Below are 11893 nucleotides of genomic sequence, written 5' to 3'. Positions count from 1 at the left end.
TTCGGAGGCTGAATCCGCAGCCTCTGTCCCTGGTTTCTGTGGGCGTGGGGGCTGGTGGAGGCAGCCCTGGCCTTGGCCTCTGGGTCTGGGGAGACACATTTCTACGGAGCAGCCAACAGGGGGCTGGGGCAGTGGGAAGGGTGAGAACAGATGGTGGGTGCTGTTCCTGGGTTCAGGCCCATCCCCCACACCCCCTCCCTCCCTGCCACCTGGAGCACCTTGAGGACAGGCACTGGCTCTCATTTGCCTGGGTGTAGCCTCAGGGAAGGAAGTGTTTGTTGAGTGAGTAAGTGAAGGAGCTTTGCAGGTTTCCCAGGCAGGGGTCCTGAGCAAATCCAGGGGAGTCAGGGAAGTCCAGGGGACACAGTGAAGGCCTGAGCTTGGACCTGGAGGGTGGGAGCTGTCAAAGCCCCATCTCTGGACCTCCCTGGGAGGTGTTTGGATGTAGCAGGGCAGTTACCCTGCTCCCTGGGGCCTGCCACCTCCCATGCTCTCTCCTATACTTGCCCAACACTTGGGTCCCAAGGGCACTGGGACAAGGGTCCTGGGGCAGAGGCAGAGGGAGTCCAGCTGTGTGACACATGGCCTCAGTAGGATCTGCTTCCGGTCCCCTCCCCCGCCGCAGGCATTTAAGGTCTGAGAGGGGCCAGCTGGGAGCTATTGAGGCCACCCCGGTGGCACCAGAGCCCTCTCAGGCAGGCAGACCCAGGGCCTCCCCACCACACTTTGTTCATGGATTTTGTCGCTGGAGCCATTGGAGGTAACAGGATGGCGGGCCATGCAGGCGCTGCTGTTCCCGGGGTAGCAGGAGGAGCTGAGGCCGAGGAAGGTGCTGGGCAGCGGGGGCAGGGGTGCTCTGAGGAGCTCCCCTGCCCCCAGGATCTGCCAGGACCCGGTGTGGACCATAGGTACCATGAGCAGAGAGCAGGTTCCTGGGAGACTGAGGCTGGGTGAGGGGTGCTGCAGGGCCTGGGAGGCTCAGACAGGAGGCTGAGGGCAGGCTGGGGATGGGGGCTGTGGTCCAGGCATGGGGGCTGCTCAGGAGGCAGAGTCAGGGAGGCTGGGAGTCCTTGGCGTGGGGAGGGATGCCTGAGTCACTGGGAGGGAAGAAAGACCCCAGGAGAGGATAGAGAGGGCAGGGAGATGGGTAGGGAGGGTGGGGTCTGTGGCCTGCAGCAGGGACTGGAGGGGGCGGGCAGAGGACGGCAAGAGGCCTGGCGAGCCAGCTCTGCCTGCCTTGCGGGCTGCGTGTGCCTGGCTGGGCCTCCAGAACCTGCTTCTCAGGCCAAACTCTGCTGGGGAAACTGTTCTCCCTCCCTGGGAAGGGGGCCTGGTGGAAGACTGATCCAGGGAGACAGCCCGGCCCTGGGACCCAGGCTCAGCTCCACCCAAGGGCTGTGGGGGCTGTTTTGAGGGGGCAGCCCTGGCCTTGCTGGTCTTGTGAAACAGGAATGGGTGGTGTCAGTACTCCTGGGAACAGCATGGGGGCTGGGAGAGCAGCCCAGCTCTGGGCCTGGGAGAAGGCAGGGCCCTGCTTTCTTTTTTTTTCCCGAGATGGAGTCTCACTCTGTTGCCCCGGCTGGAGTGTAGTGGTGTGATCTCAGCTCACTATAACCTCCTCCTCCTGGGTTAAAGTGATTCTCCTGCCTCAGCCTCCCGAGTAGCTGAGACTATAGGTATGTGCCACCACGTCTGGCTAATTTTTGTGTTTTTAGTAGAGGCAGGGCTTCACTATGTTGGTCAGTCTGATCTTGAACTCCTGACCTCAAGTGATCTGCCCGCCTCAGCCTCCTAAAGTGCTGGGATTACAGGCGTGAGCCACTGCGCCGGCCTCGTTAGTCCTGCCTGAGCCCCTGCTAGGCGACAGCCCGGGGCCAGCCACTGCTTTCCTCAGGGAAGCGCCTGAACTTGCCTGAGGTCACACAACTGGAAAGGGCTCCTGAGTCTGGCATCTTTCCTCTGGAGACATGGGAAGGCCTGTGTGAAGGGCTCCTGCTCTATACGTGGCCCTCGGTCACGGGGTGTCAGCCCTGGGCCATGTCCTTAGAGAACTCCTGTTCTGGAGGTGGTGATGGCACACCACAGCAGCCAGGCCATGTGACAAGGGCTCTGCTCGCCATGTTCCAGGCACAGAGGCAGGCCAGAGTACAGAGGCCAGCAGGCTCCACAGAGGAGGCCGTGTTGTGGCAGGGCTTTGACGGATGAGAATGAGTCTGGTGAGGTGTATGGGAGGGTGGAGAAGGGCTATTCTCGGCTCACACCTGTAATTCCAGCACTTTGGGAGGCCAAGGCGGGCGGATCATGAGGTGAAGAGATCGAGACCATCCTGGCTAACACAGTGAAACCCTGTCTCTACTAAAAATACAAAAATTAGCCTGGTGTGGTGGTGTGCGCCTATAGTCCCAGCTACTCGGGAGGCTGAGGCTGAGGCTGAGGCAGGAGAATTGCTTGAATCGGGGAGGCGGAGGTTGCAGTGAGCCGAGATCACGACACTGTACTCCAGCTCAAAAAAAAAAGGATCATTCTGTCCAAGCCACTTGGTCACAGTCCCCATGTGCCTATTGTCTTCCTTTGACCTTTGCCACCGCCCCTCAGGGGAGAGAATGGTCCCCCCGGGACATGCCTGTTTCTCCCTCTGACTTCCCTGTGGCAGTGCTGGGGCTTGGACGTTGAGGCCTGCCACCTGAGGCCTCTCTGAAAGGTGTGGAGTCCCGGCCCTCTCTGTTCCACAAACACCTGTGGTTCCAGGCAGTCCTGCCTCTTCGCAAGCCCCGGGTGGGCTTGGGCTTCCCTGCTCCAGGCCTTTGCCCAGGCTGCGCCTCCCTGTCCTTCCACCCACGCAGCCAAAACAGTGACCACCTGGCTCACAGGCAAACCCTCCACGGACTGACGGCTCTCGGGCAAGGTCTGCCTGGCTCAGAGACATGGCCCAGCCAGGGTCGGCTCCCACGGTCTCCCAGAACAAGACGCCCATGGGGAGGCCAGGGCGTGTCTCTGGCCCAAGGCAGCGAGGATGAGGCAATTCTGGGCCTGGACTCAGGGAAGGGGAATTTGCTGGCAAAGGGCAGCAGTCACTTGGAGGCTCAGTTTCCTCATCTGTAAAACAGGGGCCCCCTCAGGATTGATGAGACCTGGTGCAGACCAGAAGGGCCGGACGTGGGTCGGCTCTCAGGGGAGCCCCGTCAGCGTGCACCCTGCTTCTTCTTCCCTGCAATGGGCTCGAACTGCTCACCAGCCCCACTCTCCTCACCGTGGGCCTCTGCTTTCCTTCCAGGCGTCTGCGGTGTTGCTGTGGGCTACCCCCTGGACACGGTGAAGGTGCGGCAGGAGCCAGCCCCGCGGCCATCCCAAGGCCCCTGCACCCGTCCATGGCCAGACGACTTTCTAGAATACTAAACAGACCCAGCCCTCTCCTGCTCAAACGCCTTCAATGGCCCCCCATAGCCCCTGGGACTATGTCAGTCACACTTTCTCCCCTCTGAGCCTCACGTTTCTTGTCCAATACAAGGCTCCCTGTCCCTGCTGTGCCCACAGTCCAGCATGGCTGGGACAATCAAGAGGGTGGTTCTTCCCCTTCCCCAGGACCTGCTGACCTTGCCCTAGGCCTGGAGCTGCCCCTGCCTGAAGCCCACTTCTCCTGCAGGTCAGGATCCAGACGGAGCCAAAGTACACAGGCATCTGGCACTGTATCCGGGATACGTATCACAGAGAGCGCGTAGGTCTGGGGCCAGGGGATGGCAGGGAGGCAGGGAGGGGATGGATGCCGGGCCTGCCTCCACTGCCCAGCAGTTGACGCCGAGCTCCCCTCCGGGTCTCAGATCTCTCGCCTTCCTCACGGGAATAGTTCTGCCAACCTCACGGGTTCCTCCGAGGACTGGAGCCGGGGTATCTAGCAGCTAGACGGGCCTCAGAAGGAGGTTCCCACCTCCGGCAGAGGGTCTAGAGGTAGCCTTCAGGCCTTTGAAGGTCAGAGGAGGGACCCATCACTGCATTTCTGTCTCCTCCAGGCCAGGCACCCCTTGAAGGCAGTGTTGGGTGGAGGCTTCAGGGTCCAGAGGCAGGACTTGGGGACATTCTCTAAAATGGACTTGGGGCTTGGTGCAGGCCAGGTGCTAGCTCTTGAAAGCAGCAGTGGCAGAACATGCTGTTAACAGTTCATTGTCAGGCCAGGCGCAGTGGCTCACGCCTGTAATCCCAGCACTTTGGGAGGCCGAGGTGGGAGGATCACCTGTGGTCAGCAGTTCGAGACCAGACTTGCCAACATGGTGAAACCCTGTCTCTACTGAAAATATAAAAATTAGTTGGCGTGGGCCAGGCACCTGTAACCACAGCTGCTTGGGAGGCTGAGGCAGGAGAATTGCTTGAACTTGGGAAGCAGAGGTTGCGGTGAGCTGAGATTGCACCACTGCACTCCAGCCTGGGTGAAAGAGCAACACTCTCTCCAAAAAAACAAAAGTTAGTTGTCACCAAGCAGCTGCCCTGGGTTGGGCCTGGTCCTCTGGTTCTTCAGGTCCCCCCTCGTGACCTCCATCTTACAACAGAGGAAACTGAGGCCCTGAGGCCATGAATGACTTTCCCAATGTCCTAAAGCGAATGGTGGAGCAGTGCAGAGTGTGGGCTCCCTCAGGCTGTTCCTCCTCCTGGCAGGGCCCTGGCCTGACCCTGACCCTGTCTGCTAGGTGTGGGGCTTCTACCGGGGCCTCTCGCTGCCCGTCTGCACAGTGTCCCTGGTCTCCTCTGTGTCTTTTGGCACCTACTGCCACTGCCTGGCACACATCTGCCGGCTCCGGTACGGCAGCCCCGACGCCAAGCCCGCCAAGGCCGACATCACGCTCTCAGGATGTGCCTCTGGCCTTGTCCGCGTGAGTAGGGGCAGCCGGGGTGGGAAGGCCCAAGGGAGACTCTGGGGGTCTGAGAGGTTATCCACCCTGGCAGGTGGAGAAACAGAGGCTCGATGAGGGCAGACACTGGAGGCCACACATGGAGCCTGGGGCTGTGGGAGAGGAGCTGGCATCCCGCCCAGGCTGCACACAGATGAGGGGTCGCTGCTGTCCTGCCCAGCACGGCCCCCTGGGGAAGGGGGCTGTGACCGAAGGGACTCTCCCTGTCATGATCAGAAGGCCACCTAGAAGCCACCATGGGGAGCTGAACAGGCAGGTCCCGAGCTCATGGCTCCAGGCACGGAGATGCCTGAACACAATTGACTGTTGCCGGACTCAGGCATTCCTCCATCCCCAACTGTGCATGGAGCATCTGCAGTGCCCGCCTGCCCTCAGGGAGCCCTCATTCGAGCAGGGGAGACAGACTTCCACACGTGGTGATGGCACAGAGCCAGCTGGAACAGTCCAGTGGCTGAAGGCCTGGCCCAGGGCTCCAGACCACCAGGCCCAGCTCTCAGCTCTGACTCTTGTGAGCCAAGCAACCTTGGGCAAGCAAGGGAGACTCTCGGAGCTTCTGTCTCTTCATCTGTAAGAGGCATGATGAGAATTCAGTGAGATCGTGAGGATAAATCCCCCAACACACGTATGAGGAGTCCGACATGAATGAGTTCCCACAGTGGCAGCCAGTGTGTTTAGTGACCATTATTGTTTTTATTGAGACAGAGTCTTGCTACGTCACCCAGGCTGGAGTGCAGTGGCAGTGGTGTGATCTCAGCTTATGGAAACCTCCATCTCCCAGGTTTAAGTGATTCACCTGCCTCAGCCTCTGGAGTAGCTGGGACTATAGGTGCATGCCACCATACCTGGCTAATTTTTGTATTTTTAGGGGTGATGTGGTTTCACCATATTGGCCAGGCTGGTCTCGAACTCCTGAGCTCGTAATTTGCCTGCTTCCATGCTTCTACCTCCCAAAGTGCTGGGATTACAGGAGTGAGCTGCTGTGCCCAGCCAATATTTTATTTTATTGCTGATGTTATTAAATATGTTCTTTTTTTTTTTTTTTTTTTGAGAGACGGAGTCTCACTCTGTCACCAGGCTGGAGTGCAGTGGCGCCTTCTTAGCTCACTGCAACCTCCGCCTCCCAGGTTTAAGCAATTCTCCTGCCTCAGCCTCCCAAATAGCTGGGACTACAGGTGCCTACCACCACGCCTGGGTAATTTTTAGTAGAGAGAGGGTTTCACCATGTTGGTCAGGCTGATCTCGAACTCCTGACCTGGTGATTTGCTGCCTTGGCCTCCTAAAGTGCTGGGATTATAGGCGTGAGCCACTGTGTCCGGCCATTAACTACGTTCTTGAAACTGGGTCATGGACATTTTCTTACCACCTCCTGGGAGAAGCCGGGCAGGCTGGCCTGTGAGGAGAGAGGTGGTTGCTGACCATGCTCTGAATGAAGCATGGGCTTTGGCCTTGGGTGGGCAGAGCTGGCTTCGGACCTTGTGGCTCCCCAGCCCTGGGCCAGCCTGCAGGGTCTTGGGGCCCCAGCTCCTGAGGTCACTGTGGGCAACATGGGGCTGGTGGGAGGCCAGGTCCAGGCTGCGGGCAGAGCCATAGGTGCCGTCTGACCCCTGCCTCCTCCTCCACTCCAGGTGTTCCTGACATCGCCCACTGAGGTGGCCAAAGTCCGCCTGCAGACGCAGACACAGACGCAGCAGCGGCGGCTCTCGGCCTCGGGGCCCTCAGGTGTGCCCCCTGCCTGCCCAGAGCCCAAGTACCGCGGGCCGCTGCACTGCCTGGCCACCGTGGCCCGTGAGGAGGGGCTGCGCGGCCTCTACAAGGGCAGCTCGGCCCTGCTCTTGCGGGACGGCCACTCCTTTGCCACCTACTTCCTCTCCTACGCCGTCCTCTGCGAGTGCCTCAGCCCCGCTGGCCACAGCCACCCAGGTGAGCAGGGGCTGGGACCTGGCAGGGCGGGGAGCCCGGCGGGATGAGGAGGCCAAGGTGAGATCGTGGTGTCCACCAGTACCCGAGTTGGGGCCTGAACCCAGCCTGCTGCCTCCCAGGGTGGGCTCCTCAGTTCCCCCCAACACCAAGAGTCAGGACAGACTTGCTGTGTCACAGTGTGTGGCTGGGGACAAGTCCCATTCCCCTCTCCTAAGCCACTTGCAAATGAGGATGGGCCAGTAGAGGGAGTCCAGGGTGCACTGCGGCTGGGCCTCTGCCCTGGGCGCCCCATCGGGCTCCCAGTCAAGGCACTGTGGTCCCTCTGCAGATGTCTTGGGTGTGCTGGTGGCCGGGGGCTGTGCAGGGGTCCTGGCCTGGGCTGTGGCCACCCCCATGGATGTGATCAAGTCGAGACTGCAGGCCGACGGGCAGGGCCAGCGGCGCTACCGGGGCCTCCTGCACTGCGTGGTGACCAGCGTGCGCGAGGAGGGGCCCCGGGTCCTCTTCAAGGGGCTGCTGATCAACTGTGGCCGCGCCTTTCCCGTCAACATGGTGGTCTTTGTCGCCTATGAAGCGGTGCTGAGGCTCACCCGAGGTCTGCTCACATAGCTGGTCCCCACGCCCAGAGGCCCACCTTCTGGCAGCTGCCAGAGGTCATAGTGGCTGGAGGAGGCCAGAGGGCGCGTGGCTGGGGTCAGGACCCCACAAGGCCATTGCCCAGGACAACGGGGAGCCTCCCTGTAGTGCGTTGGCCGAGGCCTGAGCTTGGCCTGCCCAGCTACTGACCTCAGGTCGAGGGGCCCCCCAGCCATCAGCCCAGGGTTGGCCTGCGGTGGCAGGAGCCGGGGAGGAGTGGGCCCCTTTGATGAGGGCATGTGTCTCATGGAGTCAGTTGTTCATTCCAGCTTCCCCATTGCCCCCGTCTCCCATATCTTTGGAGCACCCCTCCAGGGAGTCAGGTGTGCGCTCAGCCACCCTCTGCCCTGTTCCCAGACCCTCGCCCACACTGCTGTTCCTGTGTCTTCATGAACCATCCCTTGTAGGCAGGGGCTCCCCACAGGCTGGGGGCCTCAGGATGGGGAGCAGGAGCTGGGCTGGCACCACGACTGAGGGCTCCAGGCCCAGCTCGTTCCCTGCAGCAGGCTACTCCAGGAGGGCACTGCTGGGGCTGCCATGCCCACCTGGCAGGTGCCTGGGGTGGCCATCCTAGCCTGGTTAGGGAATTTGGGGTGAGGTTCCTCAGGAGCCCTCACTCTGCCTGTGGATGCTGCACCTGCCACTTAAAGACCCCGAAGACTGTTGGGAACTGTTGTCAATAAAATGTTTCTGAGGATGTTCAGGGCTGTGGCTCCATGGCCGTGGCTGACCGCTCCCTGCGCCCAGCAGCTTTGCACTCTGTGAGGCCTGCCTGCCTGTCCTGGGAGGTGTGGGGCCATGGCCCTGCCCACTCCCTTCCTGTTGGACAAGCCCTCCACACCCGAGCTGCCAGTGCTCCCACTGTGCCGATGGGCACACTGAGACCCCATGTGGCACTCTGGCGGGCTCCACCCTCTTGGCCTTCTGGGCGGTGGGGCCTGGCCTGTGGCGCCAAGTCCTGCCTAACCGGGCTGTCCAGCAGGGCGCTGCCCTCCTTACCACCCCAGTCCAATCCTACCCGCTTTCAGAGTGGAACCTGGTTCCAGCCAGGCCCTCCCACCTGCCCTGCCTGTGAGCCGCCCCTCCAGAGGGGCTGTCCGTAGGCACCTTGCATAGCTCACTTACAGATGCCAGCTGAGCAGACAGCTCTGAGAGGGAGCGGGCCTTGCCTGCACTCACGCATCAGTGAGGGGTGGGCGGACTTGAGCTTCTGAGGCTCCAGCACCCCACTCCTGGCACCACGTGGTTTCCAATGATGGGGGCTATCAGGGGTTAGGACTGGCAGGGCCAGAGGCCACCTGCATTGACTATATTCACTCATGGTCACTGACCTTGACTGTGTCTGTGGGCTGAACGATGTCCTGTGGTCTGCCGAATGAAACTTGTCTGCTCCCGGAATAAGGGGTAGACCCCTGTCCTGGGTCTGCTCCCATTATGCCAGTCCCTGTACATGTGATGCTGTGGGTACCTGACCTTATGCCCTGTGCCCTCTGCCAAGAACACCCTCCCCTGCTCTGCCTGGCTGGCTTCACACTCCAGGGACCACCTCCTCCAGGAAGCTCTCCCTGTCTGACCACTGCGCTGCTCCCAGGCACCTCCTGCTCTACTCCCTGGGGGCCCTGGTTGGGTGTGTGGTCATTCGCCTGCCTCTCCCCTGCCACAAGAACTTGCGAGCTGTGCAAGGACTCAATTCAGCTCCAGGGTTGGTGCACAGTGGGTGCTCAGGGGGTGTGGGACAAATGAGTGAGTGAGTGAATGAATGAAGTCCTGCAGTAGATTCCTGGAAGTGAGTCCAGCTTAGGAGTTACAGAGGCTGAGATGCTCTGGCCAAAAGCTGGGAAAGGGCAGCCACTAACAGGTTTCCACTGACCTCGGGACCATTTTTGTCGAGAAGACCCCACCTGGTCGGCCTTGGCAGGAGGGTTCCTGGCAGCACTCCTGGCCCGGCTCTGGCAGTGGCTGTACTCTGGGAGGTGGGGGCCTTTGGCTCTCCCTGAGCCTGTGTCACTGAGCAGCTGGCTCTGCCTGTCACTGGGGAGGCGGTTTGCAGGAAGGGCCCCTGTCCTCATTGTCTCTACAACCTCTATGGTAATGACCAGAGAGTCCTGGGCCTTAAGGCCCAGCCAGTGTGACCCTGGGGAGGGCACATCTGTGGGTGCTGCAGGTGGGCGCTGGGGACCAGAGGCAGGCCTGTTGCTCACCGAGAGCGCTGTCCTGGAGCGGCAAGCTGTTCTGAAGCTGCCACGTGTGCCCAGCCACCCTCTGCCCTGGACCCTGCTTCCCCAGCCAGTGCCGTTTTGTGTGCTCTCTCTTCAGGCACCATCTCCTTTCAGGCAGCCTCGCTCGTCTCCCCCGAGGCTTGGGGCCACAGGGCAGCGAGGCTGAGCTGGGCCGGCCTATCTGTCTGACAAGGGGACATTACCAGCTGGAGCAGGAGTGCTCCTCTGGCAGAGCATATGGCACCACCTGGTGCTGGCACCCGGCCTCACACCTCAGCCCCAAACACCCACGGGGCCACTGCAACCTGCCCATTGTGATCCTGACGTGCCCATGTCCTTCAGGGAACATTTCTCTTACAAACCACTAGTTTTTAGCAAAATGGGGGAGGTGTGGGAGACGTGTGGCTCTCCTGTGCCCTGACCAGCAGCGGCCTTGGGCACTGGGTATTGGACTCAGGGCACCCCTCCTAAGACCCTAAACAGGAGGCATCACTGCTTTTCACAGGGGAGGAGATGGAGGTCCTGGGAGGTTAAGTCACCTGGCTAGAGTCACACACAGCTGGTGAGGGGAGAAGCCCATCTTTGTTGGCTCACTCCTCTCTGGGTCCAGGGCCCCACCCGGGCCCTGCCCATAGATGCTCTGGCTAGGTGGACAATGACAGTAGCAGCTGTCATTGACTTCACTTGTCACCCCTCATTGCACCTGCATCAAAGGTGCAGCAGAGCTACAAGAAGTCATATTAGTTGCCCAGGGCAACAGGCTACTGAGCTACGTGGCCTCTGTGGGTGGCTCACCCTCACTGGTCATAGCCAGCCAGGTAGGTGAGCAGGGGCTGGGCCTGGGAGGGAGGATGGGGGCCCAGCCCAGCAGGAGTCGAAGCCGGGAGAGGAGGCCTAGGTGAGGTCATGCTGCACACGGGTACGTGAGTGGGACTCCAGCCCAGGCCTCTAGCCTCCCAGGGTGGGAACCTTAGTTCCCTCATTTGTAAATCAGTCCCTCTGTATGTATGTGGAGACAGAAGCACCAAGAGTCAGGACAGAGGCACTGTGTCAGAGTCACTCTATGGGCTTGCACAAGTCATGTTCCCTTTTCCTAAGTCTCAGTTTCCCCACTTGCAAAATGAGGACGGGCAGTAGAATGAGCCCAGGGCCCCCTGCAGCTCAGCCTCTGCCATGGGCCTCACGTGAACAGGGCCCAGTCTGGCTCCCAGCCTATGCTCCTTGTCATTCCACAGCACCACCACGCAGCCCACACCGGCCTCTCCTCTGAAAAGCAAGGACAACCTCTGCTTGTGTTCTCCGCCAGCTGCCAGAAAGGTGAAACGCGGTTGAGAGGGAGCCTGCACTGGGATGCTGCTAAGAGCTCTCCCAGCACAAGTCCATTCCTGGGAGCCTGTGACACAGCACTGTGGGGTTCCCGGAACTGAGCGTTTTCATCCCCATATCTTGACTCCAGCAGACTCAAAGCCATCCATGGAGGGGTGAGGGGAGGGGCCTCTGCTCCCTCCCCAGACCTCCCAGACAGAGCACAGCAAGAGTGGGAGCCAAGGAAGTTTATTCACTCTAGCAGGCGACAGGAGGGCAGAGTGTTCCAGAGGAGACCCAGACACATCAACCAAGGGCTTCCCTGAGATTCGGCTTTGCTTTTCCAGGCCTGCACACGGTGCGCAATGAAATGTGGCCTGCCCAGCCACCCACGAGGGCCTCGAGGGGTGCTGCTGTGACTTTCTCCCTAGCTATGTCCACCCGTCCAGGGACACAGCCAGGGCACTGCTCTGTGCTGACTTCCGCTGCAGCCAAAGGTCAAAATGAAGCATCTGCAGAGGCTAGGAGTCCTTGGCATCGGACACGGTCAGGGGAAAAGCCACCCTGACTCTGCAGGACAGCCAGTCTAGGGTCATCTGGCAGGAAAGCACTGGTCTGCCAAAGAAAACGAGCATGATTGCTGGAGTGGAATACATGCATGGTCTGGGGCTCAGTAAACTGGCAAGTTTCACCCCGAGTCTCAGTTTAATCAAAACTGCCCGACTCTTCACTCTTCGTTGTTAAAAGCAGCTTTAAAGCTGGGTGATTTCTTAGTCAAATGTATAGCAAACCTTTTTCTTATCAATTTCTTTTGTTGGGGCATGGGCTGAAATACATCTTGTGCTCAATAAACCTCCCTACGTCAACATTTCAAAGCACTTTCTAGGTTACAATAATGACATTTCAATTCCA

The 11893-nt window shown here is 60.1% G+C and overlaps 1 protein-coding gene across 3 annotated transcripts; it reads left to right on the top strand.

The window, feature by feature from the left end:
• The first annotated feature begins 611 nt into the window (after positions 1-611).
• Positions 612-8160, top strand: SLC25A47 (solute carrier family 25 member 47). 3 transcript variants are annotated; one of them, XM_032287406.1, is made up of 6 exons: positions 617-760; positions 3275-3318; positions 3644-3715; positions 4680-4862; positions 6527-6821; positions 7150-8160. In XM_032287406.1, the coding sequence occupies exons 1-6, from the start codon at positions 733-735 to the stop codon at positions 7428-7430; spliced, it is 903 nt and encodes a 300-aa protein (XP_032143297.1). In that variant the 5' UTR covers positions 617-732; the 3' UTR covers positions 7431-8160. The 3 variants fall into 3 exon arrangements, 2 of the variants coding, with proteins under 2 accessions (XP_032143298.1, XP_032143297.1); XR_004271689.1 differs by having other exon boundaries at positions 643-760; positions 3583-3715; XM_032287407.1 differs by lacking the exon at positions 4680-4862 and having other exon boundaries at positions 612-760.
• Positions 8161-11893: the final 3733 nt, after the last annotated feature.

The sequence above is a fragment of the Sapajus apella genome, unplaced genomic scaffold (genome assembly GCF_009761245.1).
Source record: "Sapajus apella isolate SASKATOON/1434 unplaced genomic scaffold, GSC_monkey_1.0 scaffold20, whole genome shotgun sequence".
Classification (NCBI taxonomy): domain Eukaryota; kingdom Metazoa; phylum Chordata; class Mammalia; order Primates; family Cebidae; genus Sapajus; species Sapajus apella.
Note: the sequence above shows the minus strand (reverse complement) of the source record. Positions and strands in the feature narration are given on the sequence as shown.

Bases quoted from the DNA above. Each gene is read 5' to 3' on its own strand.
- SLC25A47 (XM_032287406.1), top strand. From the start codon at position 733: ATGGATTTTGTCGCTGGAGCCATTGGAG. The intron at 4,863-6,526 runs GTGAGTAGGGGC...CCTCCACTCCAG, and splicing joins GTGCCTCTGGCCTTGTCCGC to GTGTTCCTGACATCGCCCAC. The intron at 6,822-7,149 runs GTGAGCAGGGGC...GTCCCTCTGCAG, and splicing joins CGCTGGCCACAGCCACCCAG to ATGTCTTGGGTGTGCTGGTG.